Below are 15,919 nucleotides of genomic sequence, written 5' to 3' on the forward strand. Positions count from 1 at the left end.
TTTTCTGCACATGACCGTACCGTTTTTTTTAAACTGAACACTTAACACTAAACTCCTATTAGTAGGGTTTCTGATTTCTCGACCTGTTTTCGTTCTCGAGCTTCGAGAATTCTCGAGCCCAAATTCTCGAGTCTTCTCGAGTCTCGAGCCTTTCTAAGAAAACTTTTTGAAAAAGCCTTAATTTTTAAAAAAACCCACTAAATCTCCTTTTTTTACTTTGTCAACTTAATCAAAAAGAAAATACTTTACTATTACTCATAATTAGCTGTCTAGCTAGCTACTAATTACTAGTACAAGGTGGGCCAAAAGTAATCACCCTATTGGATGTTGCTCTCATTTGTGCAAATGGCCGCCAATTTCAAATCAGTTTTGATATTGGTGGACTAGACAAATGCAGAATACAAGTTCAGAAGCCGTGAAGTGATGTACTCCCCAAGAACGCAGAATAATTGTGTTTATTAAGTTTTCGTTCGCCTTTTTTTCATTTTATCTGTCATTTTCCCGGCAATATCGCCCGATTTAATAGTTTCAGACAGTTTTTCTGCGGTTTTTTGCAGTCCCGTGTTTATGCAAATAAGCCCGTGTCTCTGGAAGCCCTTAAGGACAACACTCGACACGAGTGCGAGAATCTCTCGCTCGAAGTTTTCGATGAAGTGATGAGAAATGCCATAAAACGAGCCCGTATGGCAATCAATTGTGACGGCGCCCATTTGGCCGATATCATCTTCTCGACTTTAAAAATAAAATTTTAAAGGTTCAAATAAACATAATCAAAAATAGAATCGAAGTTTTTCATTCAGAAAAAAAATGAGAGCCAATCAACATCGGATGACTTCTTTTGGTCCACCTGAACTAAGAAACAGTAGATACGTAACTATTACTACGTTATTTTTTAATCATTCATTGGTATTATCAATACAGCGCTAGCTTAAATGGAGATGAAACATAATAAATCATAATACACACACATGGTATGCGTTTGTGTTGCTAAGCGGCTCAGGAAAATTTGAATTGAATATTCTTAATTTTTATCTCAAGGCTCGAGAAATTCTCGAGTCTTCAGATTTTTTTCTCGTCTCGAACCAAGCCGAATTTCTCGAATCTTCTCGAGCTCGAGAATTCTCGAGCAGAAACCCTACCTATTAGTGACTAGAGAATCTAATAACTAAATACTACTTATTTCATTCCATTTTCACATAAATCATAAAAGGAGCTTCCGAGGTTCCGGTTAAAATTGCAAATCACTCATAACTTTTAATTCCAATTCAAATTAAATTACTTGAGAGAGAGATAAATGGGGAGTTAGTGACAAAGTCCCAAGTTACTCTCTGTATAAACCTTCCGCGTATTAACTTGATTCGCGTATTAAGTGACCCTGTATTTATGAATTAATCATTCAGTGAGGTCTATCTGTAATAAATTCATCGTAGAGTTCAAAATGTGTAACGTTGAGTTAAATAAAAATAAAAAACTTTTGAAAAATCACATATTTACGCTATTAAGTACCTATTTCTCCAATGTGGGCGACAACTTACTAGTAAGTATTTATGTGTAAGTATATAATATTTATTGTAAACATACTCAATAAAAAATCCATCGTAAGCTTTACTATATGAAAATGTTATGGTTTGAGATTTGTCGCTAGTCGATATTTTTTACAGAATCACCCACATGATGTTTAAATCTACACACAGTCCTAGACTATTCCTTCACTAGCACCTACCAGTTCGCAATACTGTTGAACGTTTAAAATATGACTAGGACCGTACGAGGCCAGCGACCGATTTAAAATTCGATCAGAAAGGCTATTGCTACAAATGGAATGAGACAAATCCTTTGGTAGGCTTATCCAGGATTCAGCTGGAATTCTGACGAAATAGCCGGCCGTTAGCAGCGCGATAATCGGATCAAACCCTTATGTGCCACGGCATGTCCACGCTCACATAACTTAAAGAATTTTCAAAGCCGATTATGCATTGTTAACCAGCATTATTGTGGCAGAACTTTAGACGGTGCAGCTGTTTGTACTCTGGGTGAAGCGCTCAAGGTCCTCGGTTCGATTCTCGGTCTGGATAGTTGTTTTCGGGCCCTGATTGTGCCCGATGGATGGATCAGTATAGTTGTATCCGGTTGTGTCCAAAGGATGGCGATAGGCTAGCTTCCTGTGATTCTATGATCCTTGAATGACTTCATTATCATCGTCTTTTACAAAAGCTACTAGTATAAAATTATTATAAAAAACAGTTTTCAGCTTCTACTTCAGTTTGTCCCTTATGCAAACGAAGAAATCTTCTGAGTAGTTTAGTTTATGTTTATGTTATTAAATCTTTGCAAACATCTTCAGATCCGACCGTTTCTACCGCTGAATTATTCAGTACAATACCATTGGTGATGGAGACAAAACAATTTTAGTGTAAGTGGAGAATAGAGCTGCTCTCTGCGTCCCGTACATTATTAACCCTTGTGAGGGCGACGTCGAGGATGTTTACGCGCGAGAGGGGGGGGGGGGGGGCTAATACGGTATATTACTGTCCGGGTGATGCGAAGTACTGGCCCGGACCTTTCCACCAAAGTACTACTGATCCCTCAAGACGTGAGTAACAATGACAACCAGGAATGAATGAGCACGCATGTTATGTACATTTAAACTAATATAATGATTTAAATGGATTATGTACTTAGGTACATATAGCTTATAGTAAATTATATTTAATGTCTAGTGGAGCATTCTTGTAGGATTGCGATACAGCATCGTGATTTTCGTGTGATGTACTAAATAGTGTGATCGTCATTTGGCATGATGTATTTTATGTTGTGATATGATGTCTTCCGTAATACGCCATTGAATCTATCGACATACAAATACAAAAATACACCGAATGTACACTGATTTTATTGAATATCCAGGTTAGTATTTTATACTCCAAGAGTCTGTGCACATTATTCAAAGTACGTTATGATTATAAACAAACAAAGCCCAGTTATTTATCCGAGCGCATATAAAATTGTTGTAGTCAAACAAAGCAAAACGGATGTCGCGGGTCAGTGAACCGTTTTGGACACTTTAGATAATGTTGGAATCTGCGAAATGATGGCAGTTTAGCAGATTCTCTGCGAAAGAGCCACATCTGTTACCTTGAGTCAGGGGGGTCACTCTATATGACAAAAAACAAATTTTCGGAGCGCTACTGCGCAAACCACGACTCTATCTCGTTGAATTAAAAGTTCCGATTGCACGACAGTTTTCTCGTTCGTTTTCGTCAGTATAGAGTGACCCCCTGGAGTCTTGTAATAATGGAATTAACGGGCCGGTTATGAACGAACGACGTCTTCATTTCCACAGCCCGGTTTATTTCCAGCCCTTATTTTAACTGACACTCGATTTAACAGGGAACGTAATGAACTCAATTTATGGTGACGCGCTGAAGAATTCCTATTGTAGGTAATCATTAGATGACGCTCAGATTCATAAGTAGCCATACACGTTTTTACCTTGTCAAACTAACATACTGTCGGTTTGTGAGTTTAACAATTTTAATATTTGCAATGCTTGCTTATTTTAGAACGCAAACGAAATGCTGGAAATGTGTATGTTCATAATATAGTACGAGTAGGTAAGTATATGACATATGATATGCATCACAATAAGTACCTGTCTATGTATATATTATTTTAAATAATGCAACAGTAATGTATGCAATATTTAAAAGCAAAATCTGTTGAATTTCAGTTGGTACTCAAATTTAAAAGTAGGTAACGAATGATGTTAGCCCGGAACACCAAAAACCGTGAAATTATATTTTTAATAATTAACAGACAGCAACGTATTATTATTTACGACAATACGTTTGAAAACGACACTAAAATGTATTTAGTGAAAAGTGAACACACAAAATTTAAATAATGAATTCAAACTTGAACCATAGCAATCATAATGGCATGGTAGACAACACTCGCACCAAACAGTGTGTGAATCGGCCTTAAGGTGTGGTAATTAAGCTAGACTTTTCTGTTTATATTAGGAGTAATTTGGTTCTATGGTTATATGTCACTGGAACTATTAATTCTCTCGCGAGTATATTTTTATAATATCCTCCGTAGTTTCCGTATTCTGAATTGTGTGACAGCTCAAGTCAACGGTCGCGTATCTAAATGGTTATAATGCACAAACACTGACACAGTATTTAATTAATAAATTATTTTATTGACAGTAAAGATAAAAATATACTCATAATCATTAAAGCAATGAACACACATGATGTATAAAATATTTAAATTCTGCATTATTCTTTTTTTCGTTTTGAATGGGATATGTTTTCAGCCAGCATGTTTTTTTTTCAACTTTAGCTGAGGAAACCTTAATGAAGGTCAACTTCAAATCAAATCTTACATCTGAATTTAGAAAAACATTATTGAATGAAGCTAGATTTATGAGGCACTGTGTTCCCTAGAAACCCATGGTTTGGTTGTGCCTATAAGATTAATATAAGTTTCAGTAGGCTTGTAACAATATGCTAATAGTAAGCTTTGTAACTATTATAGGGAGGGCAAATAATTAAAACTACTTATCCGAGGACATTCCCATTAATAATGAAATAGTATACCTGATGTAACTTTTATTTGTATGCTAACATAAACTTTTATATGCATACATCAAAGTTTATTGTATATTAATGTACATGTACCCTTATGCAATCATTGTTATACAATGCATATAATCCGATCCACGTTATGTCTCCACGGGTGGTATATTCGACTCAGAATTGTTCTTTACTCTGTCCAGTCACTTGAATGAGTGAGTTGGTGTCTGCTTAAATTACGTTATTTTTAAATAATTATTTTCATCATGATCAACGATGAAAAATATGTTTACGGTGACCAGAATGTGCAAGTTCCTGCTCACTTGAACTTCGGAAAGTTTATTTTAAATAATCTTCGGAAACATCAGCATAATATAGCTTTGGTATGTTTATGATTATGTTATACCTCATTATATCTGAATAAGACGTATAATCATGATCACAGCCCATTACATCTCCATTGCTGGGGCACGGATCTCCTTCCAACGAAGGATGGGATTTAGGCCTAGTCCACCACGCTGGCTTAGTGCGGGTTGGTAAACCCCAACACAAGCAAGCTTGTTCTAAGAGAGTCAATACTTGACTGTTAAATGTTTTCAAGTTGACTAGCAACAGCAACCGGGACCCGCGGCTTAACGTGCCGCGCCGTCACGGAATGGCCCAGAAAAATCACCCATCCAATGAGTAACCATGCCATCTGTTACTTAATTTCAATGATCAGTTACGACGTTAGCTGGAATACGGATAGTATCGCAATTTTAACTTTTTTAAATATTGTTCACGGTTATTTTCCAACCAGGTGAACGCGACAACTGGCCAAGAGCTATCTTACAGGGACCTGACCCAGTTCTCCGTGGACCTGGCTGTAGGCCTGCATAGCCTCGGCGTCCAGCGTGGGGACACCGTGGCTGTGGGGTCGGAGAGCCGCAATGAGTTCATTGGCCTCATGTACGGTATCATCTTTACTGGTGCCACGTATACGCCCATTGATATGGGCTCTGGTAGAGGTAGGTAATTTTTAAATGAAGAAATAGATGGGATTGTATTGCAAGAGTTGGAGCAATAAATACTACTTATTTGTTAATAAATAAATAAATAAATTTATTACTTATGGATAGCGGATAAAAGTAATAAAAAATATTTATTTGTAAAAACTTACTTCATTTCTAACTCGTCTGATCCTAGTGTCGGTAAGTTGCAAGTTTGAGATTATTATAACTTTTAATTTCGTTTTTTTTTTACAGCTATCCTGCATCACAAACTAGAGTTAGCGAGACCAAGTTTCTTCATTTGCTCAAAACTTTTCTGGGATAAACATAAGGATAGCATTAAGAGTTTTAAGTTTATAAAAACTGTTATAACTCTTGATGATGAAGCTGAAGATACAATTCCAATACGGAGTATTATGAAGGAGAAAGTCGATGTAGATCTTTTTGAACCGGCACCAGTTCTTGGCCAATCAGATACAGCCATTATTCTGTATTCTTCCGGAACCACCGGCATGTCTAAAGCAATTCAACTGACGCATGAAAACTGCATTTTGAATTCTCTACCTGATGAGTAAGTATTTCCCAAATTCACTTACGTTAGATGCATGAAAGGTTAACAGTATTAAAAACTATACATACATCTGGCGCACCATGGGCAGTCACTGATTGTAACAAATCTTATTGGCTAATTCTTTGATCACAGTGAGCTAGCTCCACTCTATGTCACCGACACGCTAAGAAGCAGATTAAGCTGAAATACATAATGGTTTTAAGGTTGCCCGTAGTGGTTAAGTAGTTACCGAGTATGATTTCAAGCAGCTCCAATATTAATAATAAAAATATACAGGAGCAAATAATCCCGTTAGCGTATAAGTATTATAATAGTTTGTACACACGAAATAACGGATATTCTTCTTAATAATGATCATTAATTTTGTCTTATTGTAAATTAATATCCCTATTTATCTGGGTAAATGACTAGTTATGTGTTCATTGTTAATGTCCAATTAATTCTAGGTAGGAATGTTATCAACACATTCATTGTATTGTTATATTAATCAAATTAATTCACAATAAATAATGACCCGGGACCCAGATTACTAACCGATCAAAGATCAGGATTGAAATCTTGGGTAGGGTTAGCAAAATTCTTTCTTCTTTTAATACATAATGACTTTTTACAGTTTTAAATCGGAATCTCTGCAAGTGGTTTTCATTTATGGGGTTTGGTACCATAATTATGATACATTTACCTCTTCTAAGTTCCTGACTTTGGGAAGGAAACTTGTTTATCTTTCTGATGTTAAAAATGTACCAGTTGAGGAAATGATTAAGTGCTTCGACGAATTTTCGGTGAGATAATAATTTGAATTATAATAAAATTTATGATACCTAAATGTAGCAGTCATGCCATACGACCCATCACGTCTCCACAGCTGAGGCACGGGTCTCCTTCTCCTGACAATGAAGGAAGGGTTTTAGGCGTAGTCCACAACTCTGGCCTAGTGCCTAGCAGCCATATAACATTATAATTATTACTTAGTTCATTTTAATATTTACCTATATAATATTTCAGGTGAATATCGCAATGCTGATCCCGCCAACTTTAATTCAAATATCTAACATCAACGTAGACACGCCGTACAAATTGGATTCTCTTAAAATATTATACAGCCGAAGCTGTCCACTCCATGTAAAAACAATTGAAGAAGTTAAGAAAAGGTGAGATTTTTACTGATGAAGGTAAACGACAACGACCTATCACCTCCCCACTGCTGGGGCACGGGTCTCTTTCCAATCAAGAAAGGGTTGTTTAGGCCTAGTCCACCACGCTGGCCTAGCGCGGATTGGTGGGCAAAGCTATATAATAATTAAATTAATAAATATTGAAATAAAACTCAGACCAAATTGGTAGTATACTAAGTATTTTTAATGTACCTAATGTACCTAACTATACCTATTTTGTTATGTAAACTACGTCTTCAACAGTTTTTTCTTTATAGATTTTCTTCTGAAATCAATATCCTCCAAGGCTACGGCATGACCGAGGCTGGCGAGCTGTCGTCGGAGAGCTGGGCGCTGCGGGGGCCGCGGGGGGGCAGCGTGGGCATGGCTTCCCCTGGGTTGACTATCAAGGTAACATTTCTTGTCTTTAACATGACGTGATTATTAACTGGAAATAGGAACCTAATAGAGCTTCTGTATCATGTTTCACATTTGACTCTACACCTCTACAGCCAAACTATTATATTCTGGGCAACAAGTCTGCTAAATGTAATATGTACTTATTATGCTTTATATGCATACCTATTGTTAGTTAGTTATGGTGAATTCTGGTTAAAAAGTGGAGAAAACATTAAATCTTCTGTTTCAGGTAGTCGATCCAAAGACCCGCCAAGTCCTCGGAGCGAACCAGCGCGGAGAGATCTGCATTCGCGGCCCGGTTCTCATGAAGGGCTACATCGGAGTGGAGCCGGAGACTTATTTGGACGAAGACGGCTTCTTCAAAACAGGAGACTTGGGATATTACGACGATGACCACTACTTCTATGTTATTGACCGTCTGAAGGAAATCATCATTCATATTGGTTGTAATGTAAGTATGGCTGGTTGAGTTTTTGTTTTTAAATTAAATAGTATATTATTTTGTTTATATTATTATGTTTGTATAACATTGCTTTTGCCGCATATGCTCAGGTCTGTAAGAGATTTTAGTTTTGAATACGTAATCCCTAAAAAGCATAGTCAAATGAAATGCTAGCAACCAATAAGTATGTAAGTAACCAACTTTGTTACAAAAAAAAATGATTTGTTAAATAACCTGCCTGACCTAAACTAACACCCATCTCAATCTCAATCTAAAATTGAAACGTATCTAGCCGATTCTTCTCATACTTAAAACTACAGCGTTACTCACACTCCGTCACCACCAGGTGGCTCCACTGGACTTGGAGACGATCCTGCAGCTGCACCCCGACGTGGTCGAAGCCGGCGTGGTGGGCCGCCCCGACCCGGTGGTCACCGAGCTGCCGACTGCCTTTGTGGTGCGCCGGCCTGGAGCAGCTGTCACTGCACAGGAGCTCATGGATTTCGTGGCTGCTGAGGTATCTACAAGCACCCGTTCTTAAAACTTCGTGTTATTCATACGTATAGGGTTTAGCTGAAAGGGGCTTTCGAAAATTTCCAAAACTCGTAGAACAAAAGTTGTTCAGAATGACAGTGAGTCAACTTCTTTCAGCTTAATATACCCTTTTTGCAACACCCTGTAACTATAGTGACCTGCAATTTCCGACAATTACTGGGTCTTAACTACTGGCAGTATACAACGTTAGTCAGACAGAAGTCTGACATCAGGGATCCATGGAGCAGTGGATCTAGCCGCTGAAGCTAAAGCCGCAGTACTCTAGGAGAGTGGGCTCGGGGTGGTGAGACCTGTAGGTTAGGTACCTGTAGGCTGAGGTATGTACAGTTTGAGGCAAAGATAGCTAGCTTCTCTCGGGTAGCGTTGGGACTCGGAGAGTGGTCAGATTTCTTTGCCCCTGACTGAACGATCCGGCAATCCAGCATAAAAAGTTGGCTATAGGCTAATCCAGGGTTCAGTAGTTACTAAGCATTCTTTAACGAAGTTTTTATTTCGAAAGACTTACATGTACTGTTATTTGTATGTTTATTTATTTGCAGGTGCCTGAGTACATGGAGTTAAAAGGAGGTGTAATATTCATCGACAAACTGCCAAGAAATCCTAGAAATAAACTTCTAAGAAGAAGTCTAAGGGATATGCTGGCCAACCAGTAAATTATATTTTATTATACTTTAATTTAGATTAATCTCTTGGCTCATGTTACCAAATTAATCTCATATTTATATTATATTATCATTGTTTACGGCGTTTGTAAGATTATTTTAATAAAGACATTTTGTTACCGCACCCGGTCGGACAGAAACATCAGTTTTAAAATATAACATCCCTTATCACAAGCTAACAGCTCGAAATCGAAAACTTGCTTCACAATACTTAACTCTACTATGTGATGGATCACCTCTGCAAAACTTCGATTCACTATTAGCGCATCAGCAGGTATTTACGGACGTAATCTATTCAATAAAGTACCTATGAGTTATTAATGTAAATTACCTGGGTTTTTAGGAGATCATTCAAAATAGTTTCGTACGTAGGCTCCGGGTGATAAACAATCATTCTTCCGAACAACAAAATCGTAATAGCAAAGAAACAGTAGTAATTACAGCTTATTATTTTAAATGTATCATTCATTAAAAAAACTCAATATTTTTGTATCAAACTGAAATATTAGTACATACTCGAAACAAAACTTTTCCTTTCCAACAAAATCCATGCACACACCTATATAACTTACCCTTGTTTCGCGGATATTTGGACGAGCCAGTAGTTCCAGACGTATATTGTGCAACTGCCAAATCCGTTTCTTTCTTTCAAAACTAGTTCAGTAGTTTCAATTAAAATTTGGAGTTTAGTCTGTAACAAATTCTAACGATGTGGATTATTCATTTATTTCACAACTTACTTAAAAACTATTTTACCAAAGTTAATATGTGTAAATGACACTCTCCCGCGAAATTGTAGGCCAAACTCAATAGCATATATTATTACGTATGTCCGCGATAAATATACCATAGTAATAAACCTACAATAGAAAGAGAAAAGAAAATTTATATATCATGCTTTAAGTAAATCTAGTCTAGAAAACAGAGGGTTCCGTATCGTCAATCATAGGCACTATAATTATGTATCCAATATGAAAAGTATTAAAAAACATAATTTTATTACCTATTTGTTTCTTTTTTTATAATCATTATCCCGTAATCTTCCACAGCTGAACATACGCTATAGATTGTCAGGAAGAGACTAATCAGCAATAAGACCGCTGCCGCGCTGATTGATTTCGCTCTGTTTTTAACGAAAGAGAGGAGTGTTATAAGTTTAACGTATCTGTGTAACTGTCTGAGGCAGTATTTAGCTGCTAAACGGCCGGTCCGATTTTGGTTTTGTTTTTTTTATGATGGTAATTAATGTTACCCCGAGGGTTCTTATTGCTAATAACACTCGGAGTGTTTAATGAAAATCGGTTCAGCCATTTGAAGATTAGCTTTTGTAGTGGATGAGGGGACCAGATAAACTTCCTGGTCGATTCGATTAAGGTTGTGCTGCGTATCCCTGAAAATGCTAACGTAGTGCTTTCCTCATCTATTGAAACATATTCTACACATTCATATTGTTTGGTTTTTGTTTGGAATATTTTAAAACGGTAAATTTGAAATAAATAGACAACAAGTTTACGATAACTTTCAGTTTGTGATTTAATCTTAACTATTCTTACCACGTAACGAGTACAATTTGACTACAAGATGTTGAACAACCCACTTTATATAATGAGTGATCAAGAGACATTACTACCAGCTCATTGTCATTTCGGGAAATACATGTTAGATTGTCTACGTAATTACAGCGATGAAATTGCATTGGTAAGTACCTAATATAAATGTTTTTTTTATTCTTTCTGACGAAACCTGATACCTAACAAGAAGCAAAATTAACTGCATTTTATGAACAGGTTAACTCGGAAACAAACAAAAGTATAACGTACAAGGAATTCACTCAGTATGCAGTGGATTTGTCGTACGGCCTCCACCAGTTGGGAGTGAGGAGAGGGGACGTGGTGGCGCTGGGCTCGGAGAGACGCCACGAGTTCCTGCCGACCATGCTGGCTGTAGTTATGACTGGAGCTACCTTCACATCTCTAGACTATGACGAAGGCCAAGGTGATAAACTTTTCCATAAAAAATATACTCGTAGCATATAGCATATATAAAAATAAATAGATGAGTGGAAACCACTAACAGCCGATCTAAAGTGTCCGTTTTACCCACGATGAAATCTTTTTATATCCTCAAATGTATAAGAGTAATGTGAATTTTCAATCTTACAGTACCCTTGCTGCAGAAGTTGAACCAAATTAAGCCGAAGTATTTCATCCACACCGACCTTTTCTGGCAAAGATATGGCAAGATGATGAAGCCGCTGGACTTTATAGAAACTTGGATAAGTTTAGATGATAGTGCAGACACAGGCATTCCTGTATCCACGTTGATGGAGACAAGTGTGGACGTGAACTTGTTTGAGCCTATTGAAGTGGACGGTAAAACGGATGTGGCAGTTGCACAATATACGTCTGGAACTACTGGCACGTCCAAGGTTGTATTGAGTAATCATATCAATTGCATTTTAATGTCGGCAAAACCAGGGTAAGTTATATGGTCGCGTGTTAGTACACACGATCACTTTGTTGTTATATTTTGGATTATTCTTGTGGAAGAGTTTTTTTCGAGTACCTACTAATATTTCAGTTTGATACAAATAATTTATTGAGCAATAGATATTTTGTAATGTATACGTATCGGTTAATTCTACAAATTATGGTTTATTTCTAGCTTAATGAAAGATACATTTAAAATAATGAGCTGTAGAGCGACTTGGACAAGTAATTATGACTGTTTCTTTACTATTACGTTTTTAATGTTCGGACGAACGATTGTTTATCACCCGGAGCCTACGTACCAAAATATTTTGAATGATATCCTAAAATACCAGGTATGTACGTAATTTAAATTAATAAGTCATACTTTATTCAATTATATACGTCAATAATATACAGGGTGTTGCAAAAAGGGTAAACTAAGCCGAAACCTACATGTGCAGCATGTTATATCTAAGCCCGAAAATGAAATCAGAATTTCAAAATTGGCGAAAATAAATTTTAATTTTCCATAGACACTTTGTTGGTCACGTGACTTTTTTCTATGGAAAAGATTTTTTCGCATAGTATAGCCTTTTTGCAACAACCTGTATATTTGTATAATGTATCTAAGCAGTCTCAAGTTTACCAATAATTTTCAGGTCAACTTCGCAGTTTATGAACCTTCCTTTTTGACTTTGCTTTCTAAACAAGAAGATGTAGAGACGACAAAATATCTGCAGGTTTTTTTTTCATCCGGCAGCGCCCTACGCCGAGAAGTTATAAACAAAATTATGGAAAGGTAACTATAGAATTATTCGTGAATAAAGTGTATTAACACGTAAAAGAGTTAGGTACCACTCCTCACTACAAATGGAGCATTCAGCGAGAAGGCGGTGTTTGTGAAACTTGGAAATCAATATACCTACCTACCTACAATAAACAATAATGAATAATAGTTTAGCTTAGTATGCCTGCCTTGTAACCACTGTAACCATCAACCTCATTGAATGGTGTTGGTGGTGGTGTGATGTACCGATTCACGATCAACAGGGCCCATGAATTGCATTTTTAGGGTTCCGTAGCCAAAATGGCAAAAACGGAACCCTTATAGTTTCGTCATGTCCGTCTGTCCGTCTGTCCGTCTGTCCGTCTGTCACAGCCGATTTACTCGGAAACTATAAGTACTACAGTGATGAAATTTGATGGGAATATGTGTTGTATGAACCGCTACAAAAATATGACACTAAATAGTAAAAAAAAGAATTGGGGGTGGGGCCCCCCATACATGTAACTGAGGGATGAAATTTTTTTTTTCGATGTACATACCCGTGTGGGGTATCAATGGAAAGGTCTTTTAAAATGATATAAAGTTTTCTAAAAAACATTTTTCTTAAAGTGAACGGTTTTTGAGATATCAGCTCTCAAAGTCGTAAAAAGTATGTCCCCCCCCTCTATTTTTATAACTACGGGGTATAAAATTCTAAAAAAAATAGTGGTGATGCATGCTAATTAACTCTTTCAACGATTTTTGGTTTGATCAAAGTATCTCTTATAGTTTTTGAGATAGGTTGATTTAACTGTAATTTTGCTGCTACGGAACCCTTTGTGCGCGAGCCCGACTCGCACTTGGCCGGTTTTTTATTTTAATCTTGCAGATCTTTTGCTTAAGAAATGTTTCCTAAATATGAATTTTAAGCTTTGTTACAATGTCTATAAAAACAACCCAAGGTTTCAAGGTCATTGGTTTTATTTGGTTCATCATCATCATCATCAGCATATAGCAGTCCACTGCTGGACGTAGGCCTCTCCCAAAGCACGCCACTGGATGTAATCTTTAGCTTTATTTCGTTGCTATTGATAAGATTTGCTCTGATTTAGATATCCGAAGTTACAATTGCTGCAAGGCTACGGAATGACAGAAGGAAATCCTTTGTCTTTTGAAAAGCCAGATTTTTTCGGGAACCGACTCGGAAGTGTGGGGAAACCCTGCCATTATACGACCATAAAGGTATATTTCAACTTAATCCTTACAATTTGTTATTTTTATAAGTCTCATAGAATTGAAGTTAGGTATTAATAATAAAATAATCATTCAGTTTATTTACTTAATGAATATTTTTTATCTTCATTTAGTACGTAAAGCATATTAAATGTCTTTTCTCAGATAATCGATCGGTCATCAAGACGCGTGCTTGGTCCGAATCAACAAGGTGAAATATGGTTCCGAGGACCAGTGCTTATGAAGGGATACTTACACTACAAAGATGAAATACTGGATACCGAAGGATTCTTCAACACCGGGGACTTGGGCTACTACGATGATGACCACTTTCTCTTCGTTGTCAACAGAGCAAAAGACAGCATTGTATACGATGGCTTTGAGGTATCAGATTTCGATTTCAAATTATAAGTAGCTACCTACTTACATACATAAGTTCTTAGCCAATAAAGAAACAAACCTAAAATGGTGGCATTAAATATTCCCCAGGGCGGGTAGAGCAGGCTTGCACATCTTATATCTACCATTCTTGTTTGACACACGGTGCGAACTATAATCATACGTATAAATAACCGACTGGCATCCCAGGTGGGAGTAGTGGACCTGGAGAACCTGCTGCTGCGGCACGGGGGCGTGCGCGAGGCGTGCGTGGTGGGCGCGCCGGACGCGGTGTACGGGGACCTGCCCGCCGCCTTCGTGGTGGCCGCGCCCGGCGCCCCCGCCCCAGCCCCCGACGAACTGCGGGCATACGTCGACAGCCTGGTACTTACTAGTTTATTACCCGTACCTAACTTCATTATTTGTATTCGACAAACTTTCCCGCTCCTCTTCACTTTGCTCGTCGTTGCACCTATCTGGTCATCAGGTTTTGGTGCTAGGGGTTTTGACCATGAATTCAACAGAGATTATCTAGGTACTTACTTTTTTGTTATTGGAAGATGTGCAGACGAAGGAAAAGCGCAAGGCGTGTTTTCTTACAATATATTTGATCATTTATAAATAAAATTAGATTCTGATTGATATAAAACTTTGTTCCATGCAGGTGGCGCCTCACATGCGGCTGAGCGGCGGAGTGCGGTTCCTCGATGCTCTGCCGAAAAACAAACGAGGGAAGATCCTGCGAGAATCACTGAAAAACTTGCTGATTGATGAGTTAAAGACAGATGGCATAGAACAACGCGGACTCGGGTGTACAGATGGCATGGCAACTAAAACTAGAAACAGTAAAACCGGTTAAATTTTTTTATGTTGAATGCAATTTAATATTTGAAATGATTATTTTATTTGAAATATTAAATTGCAGAAACTTTGTTGGTCACGTGACTTTTTACTATGCAGAATAACATATTTTTTTGCGAATTTTTCAGTTTCGGGCTGAGATATACCATGCTGCACATGTAGGTTTCGGCTTAGCATACCCTTTTTGCAACACCTTGTATATCATACTTACTTTAATTTAGATTAATCTCATATTTATATTACTATGCTTCATGTTGTTATTAACATTGTTTACCGTATTTGTAATATTATTTTAATAAAGATATTTGCTACAGTTATTGTTGCTTCATTTCGACTCTGGGGCCCTATCGCGAAGTCGAAACGAAATAACATATTCTATTCTATTCTATATATTATATTAGAAAAGAAAAGAAAACAAGTTTCCGAGAGGTACACTGTGCCAGTGTGAGTTGAGCCTTACGAGTGCCTGCTGATGGGCTAATAGTGAATCGAAGTTTTGCAGCGGTGATCCATCACATAGTAAACTTAGGTTGAGAAGCAAGTTTCCTAATTCCTGCTGATATTTAAAAACTATTTCATGTACCTAAGTACTTACAATATGGAAATATTGTTGTTAAATCATATTATTTCACTTGATAAAGAAAGAAATACTTATACTTACCGATAATACCATGATTATTGAAGTCCAATATAGTTGCGCTCCGCTTTGCTTTTGACAAAAAGCCGCTGCCGCTACACGAGTTCGTAATCAACGTAGATAAACGTCACGATATCGCGATTTGACATAAATAATGCGATGTTTGATGGAACGCGCATAAAACTTTATCAATATCGATA

The 15,919-nt window shown here is 37.3% G+C and overlaps 1 protein-coding gene across 1 annotated transcript; it reads left to right on the top strand.

Moving 5' to 3' along the window:
- The first annotated feature begins 4,734 nt into the window (after positions 1 to 4,734).
- Positions 4,735 to 15,081, top strand: LOC105391714. The gene is made up of 18 exons (XM_048621853.1): positions 4,735 to 4,963; positions 5,380 to 5,587; positions 5,825 to 6,140; positions 6,754 to 6,922; positions 7,146 to 7,291; positions 7,573 to 7,705; positions 7,944 to 8,165; positions 8,503 to 8,673; positions 9,251 to 9,360; positions 10,933 to 11,071; positions 11,161 to 11,368; positions 11,536 to 11,851; positions 12,038 to 12,197; positions 12,504 to 12,643; positions 13,723 to 13,852; positions 14,009 to 14,227; positions 14,432 to 14,605; positions 14,886 to 15,081. Exons 1-18 carry the CDS (start codon positions 4,847 to 4,849, stop codon positions 15,078 to 15,080), a joined length of 3,273 nt encoding a protein of 1,090 aa, XP_048477810.1. The 5' UTR covers positions 4,735 to 4,846; the 3' UTR covers position 15,081.
- The last annotated feature ends 838 nt before the right edge of the window (positions 15,082 to 15,919 follow it).

Source organism: Plutella xylostella, chromosome 6 (assembly GCF_932276165.1).
Source record: "Plutella xylostella chromosome 6, ilPluXylo3.1, whole genome shotgun sequence".
Taxonomy (NCBI): domain Eukaryota; kingdom Metazoa; phylum Arthropoda; class Insecta; order Lepidoptera; family Plutellidae; genus Plutella; species Plutella xylostella.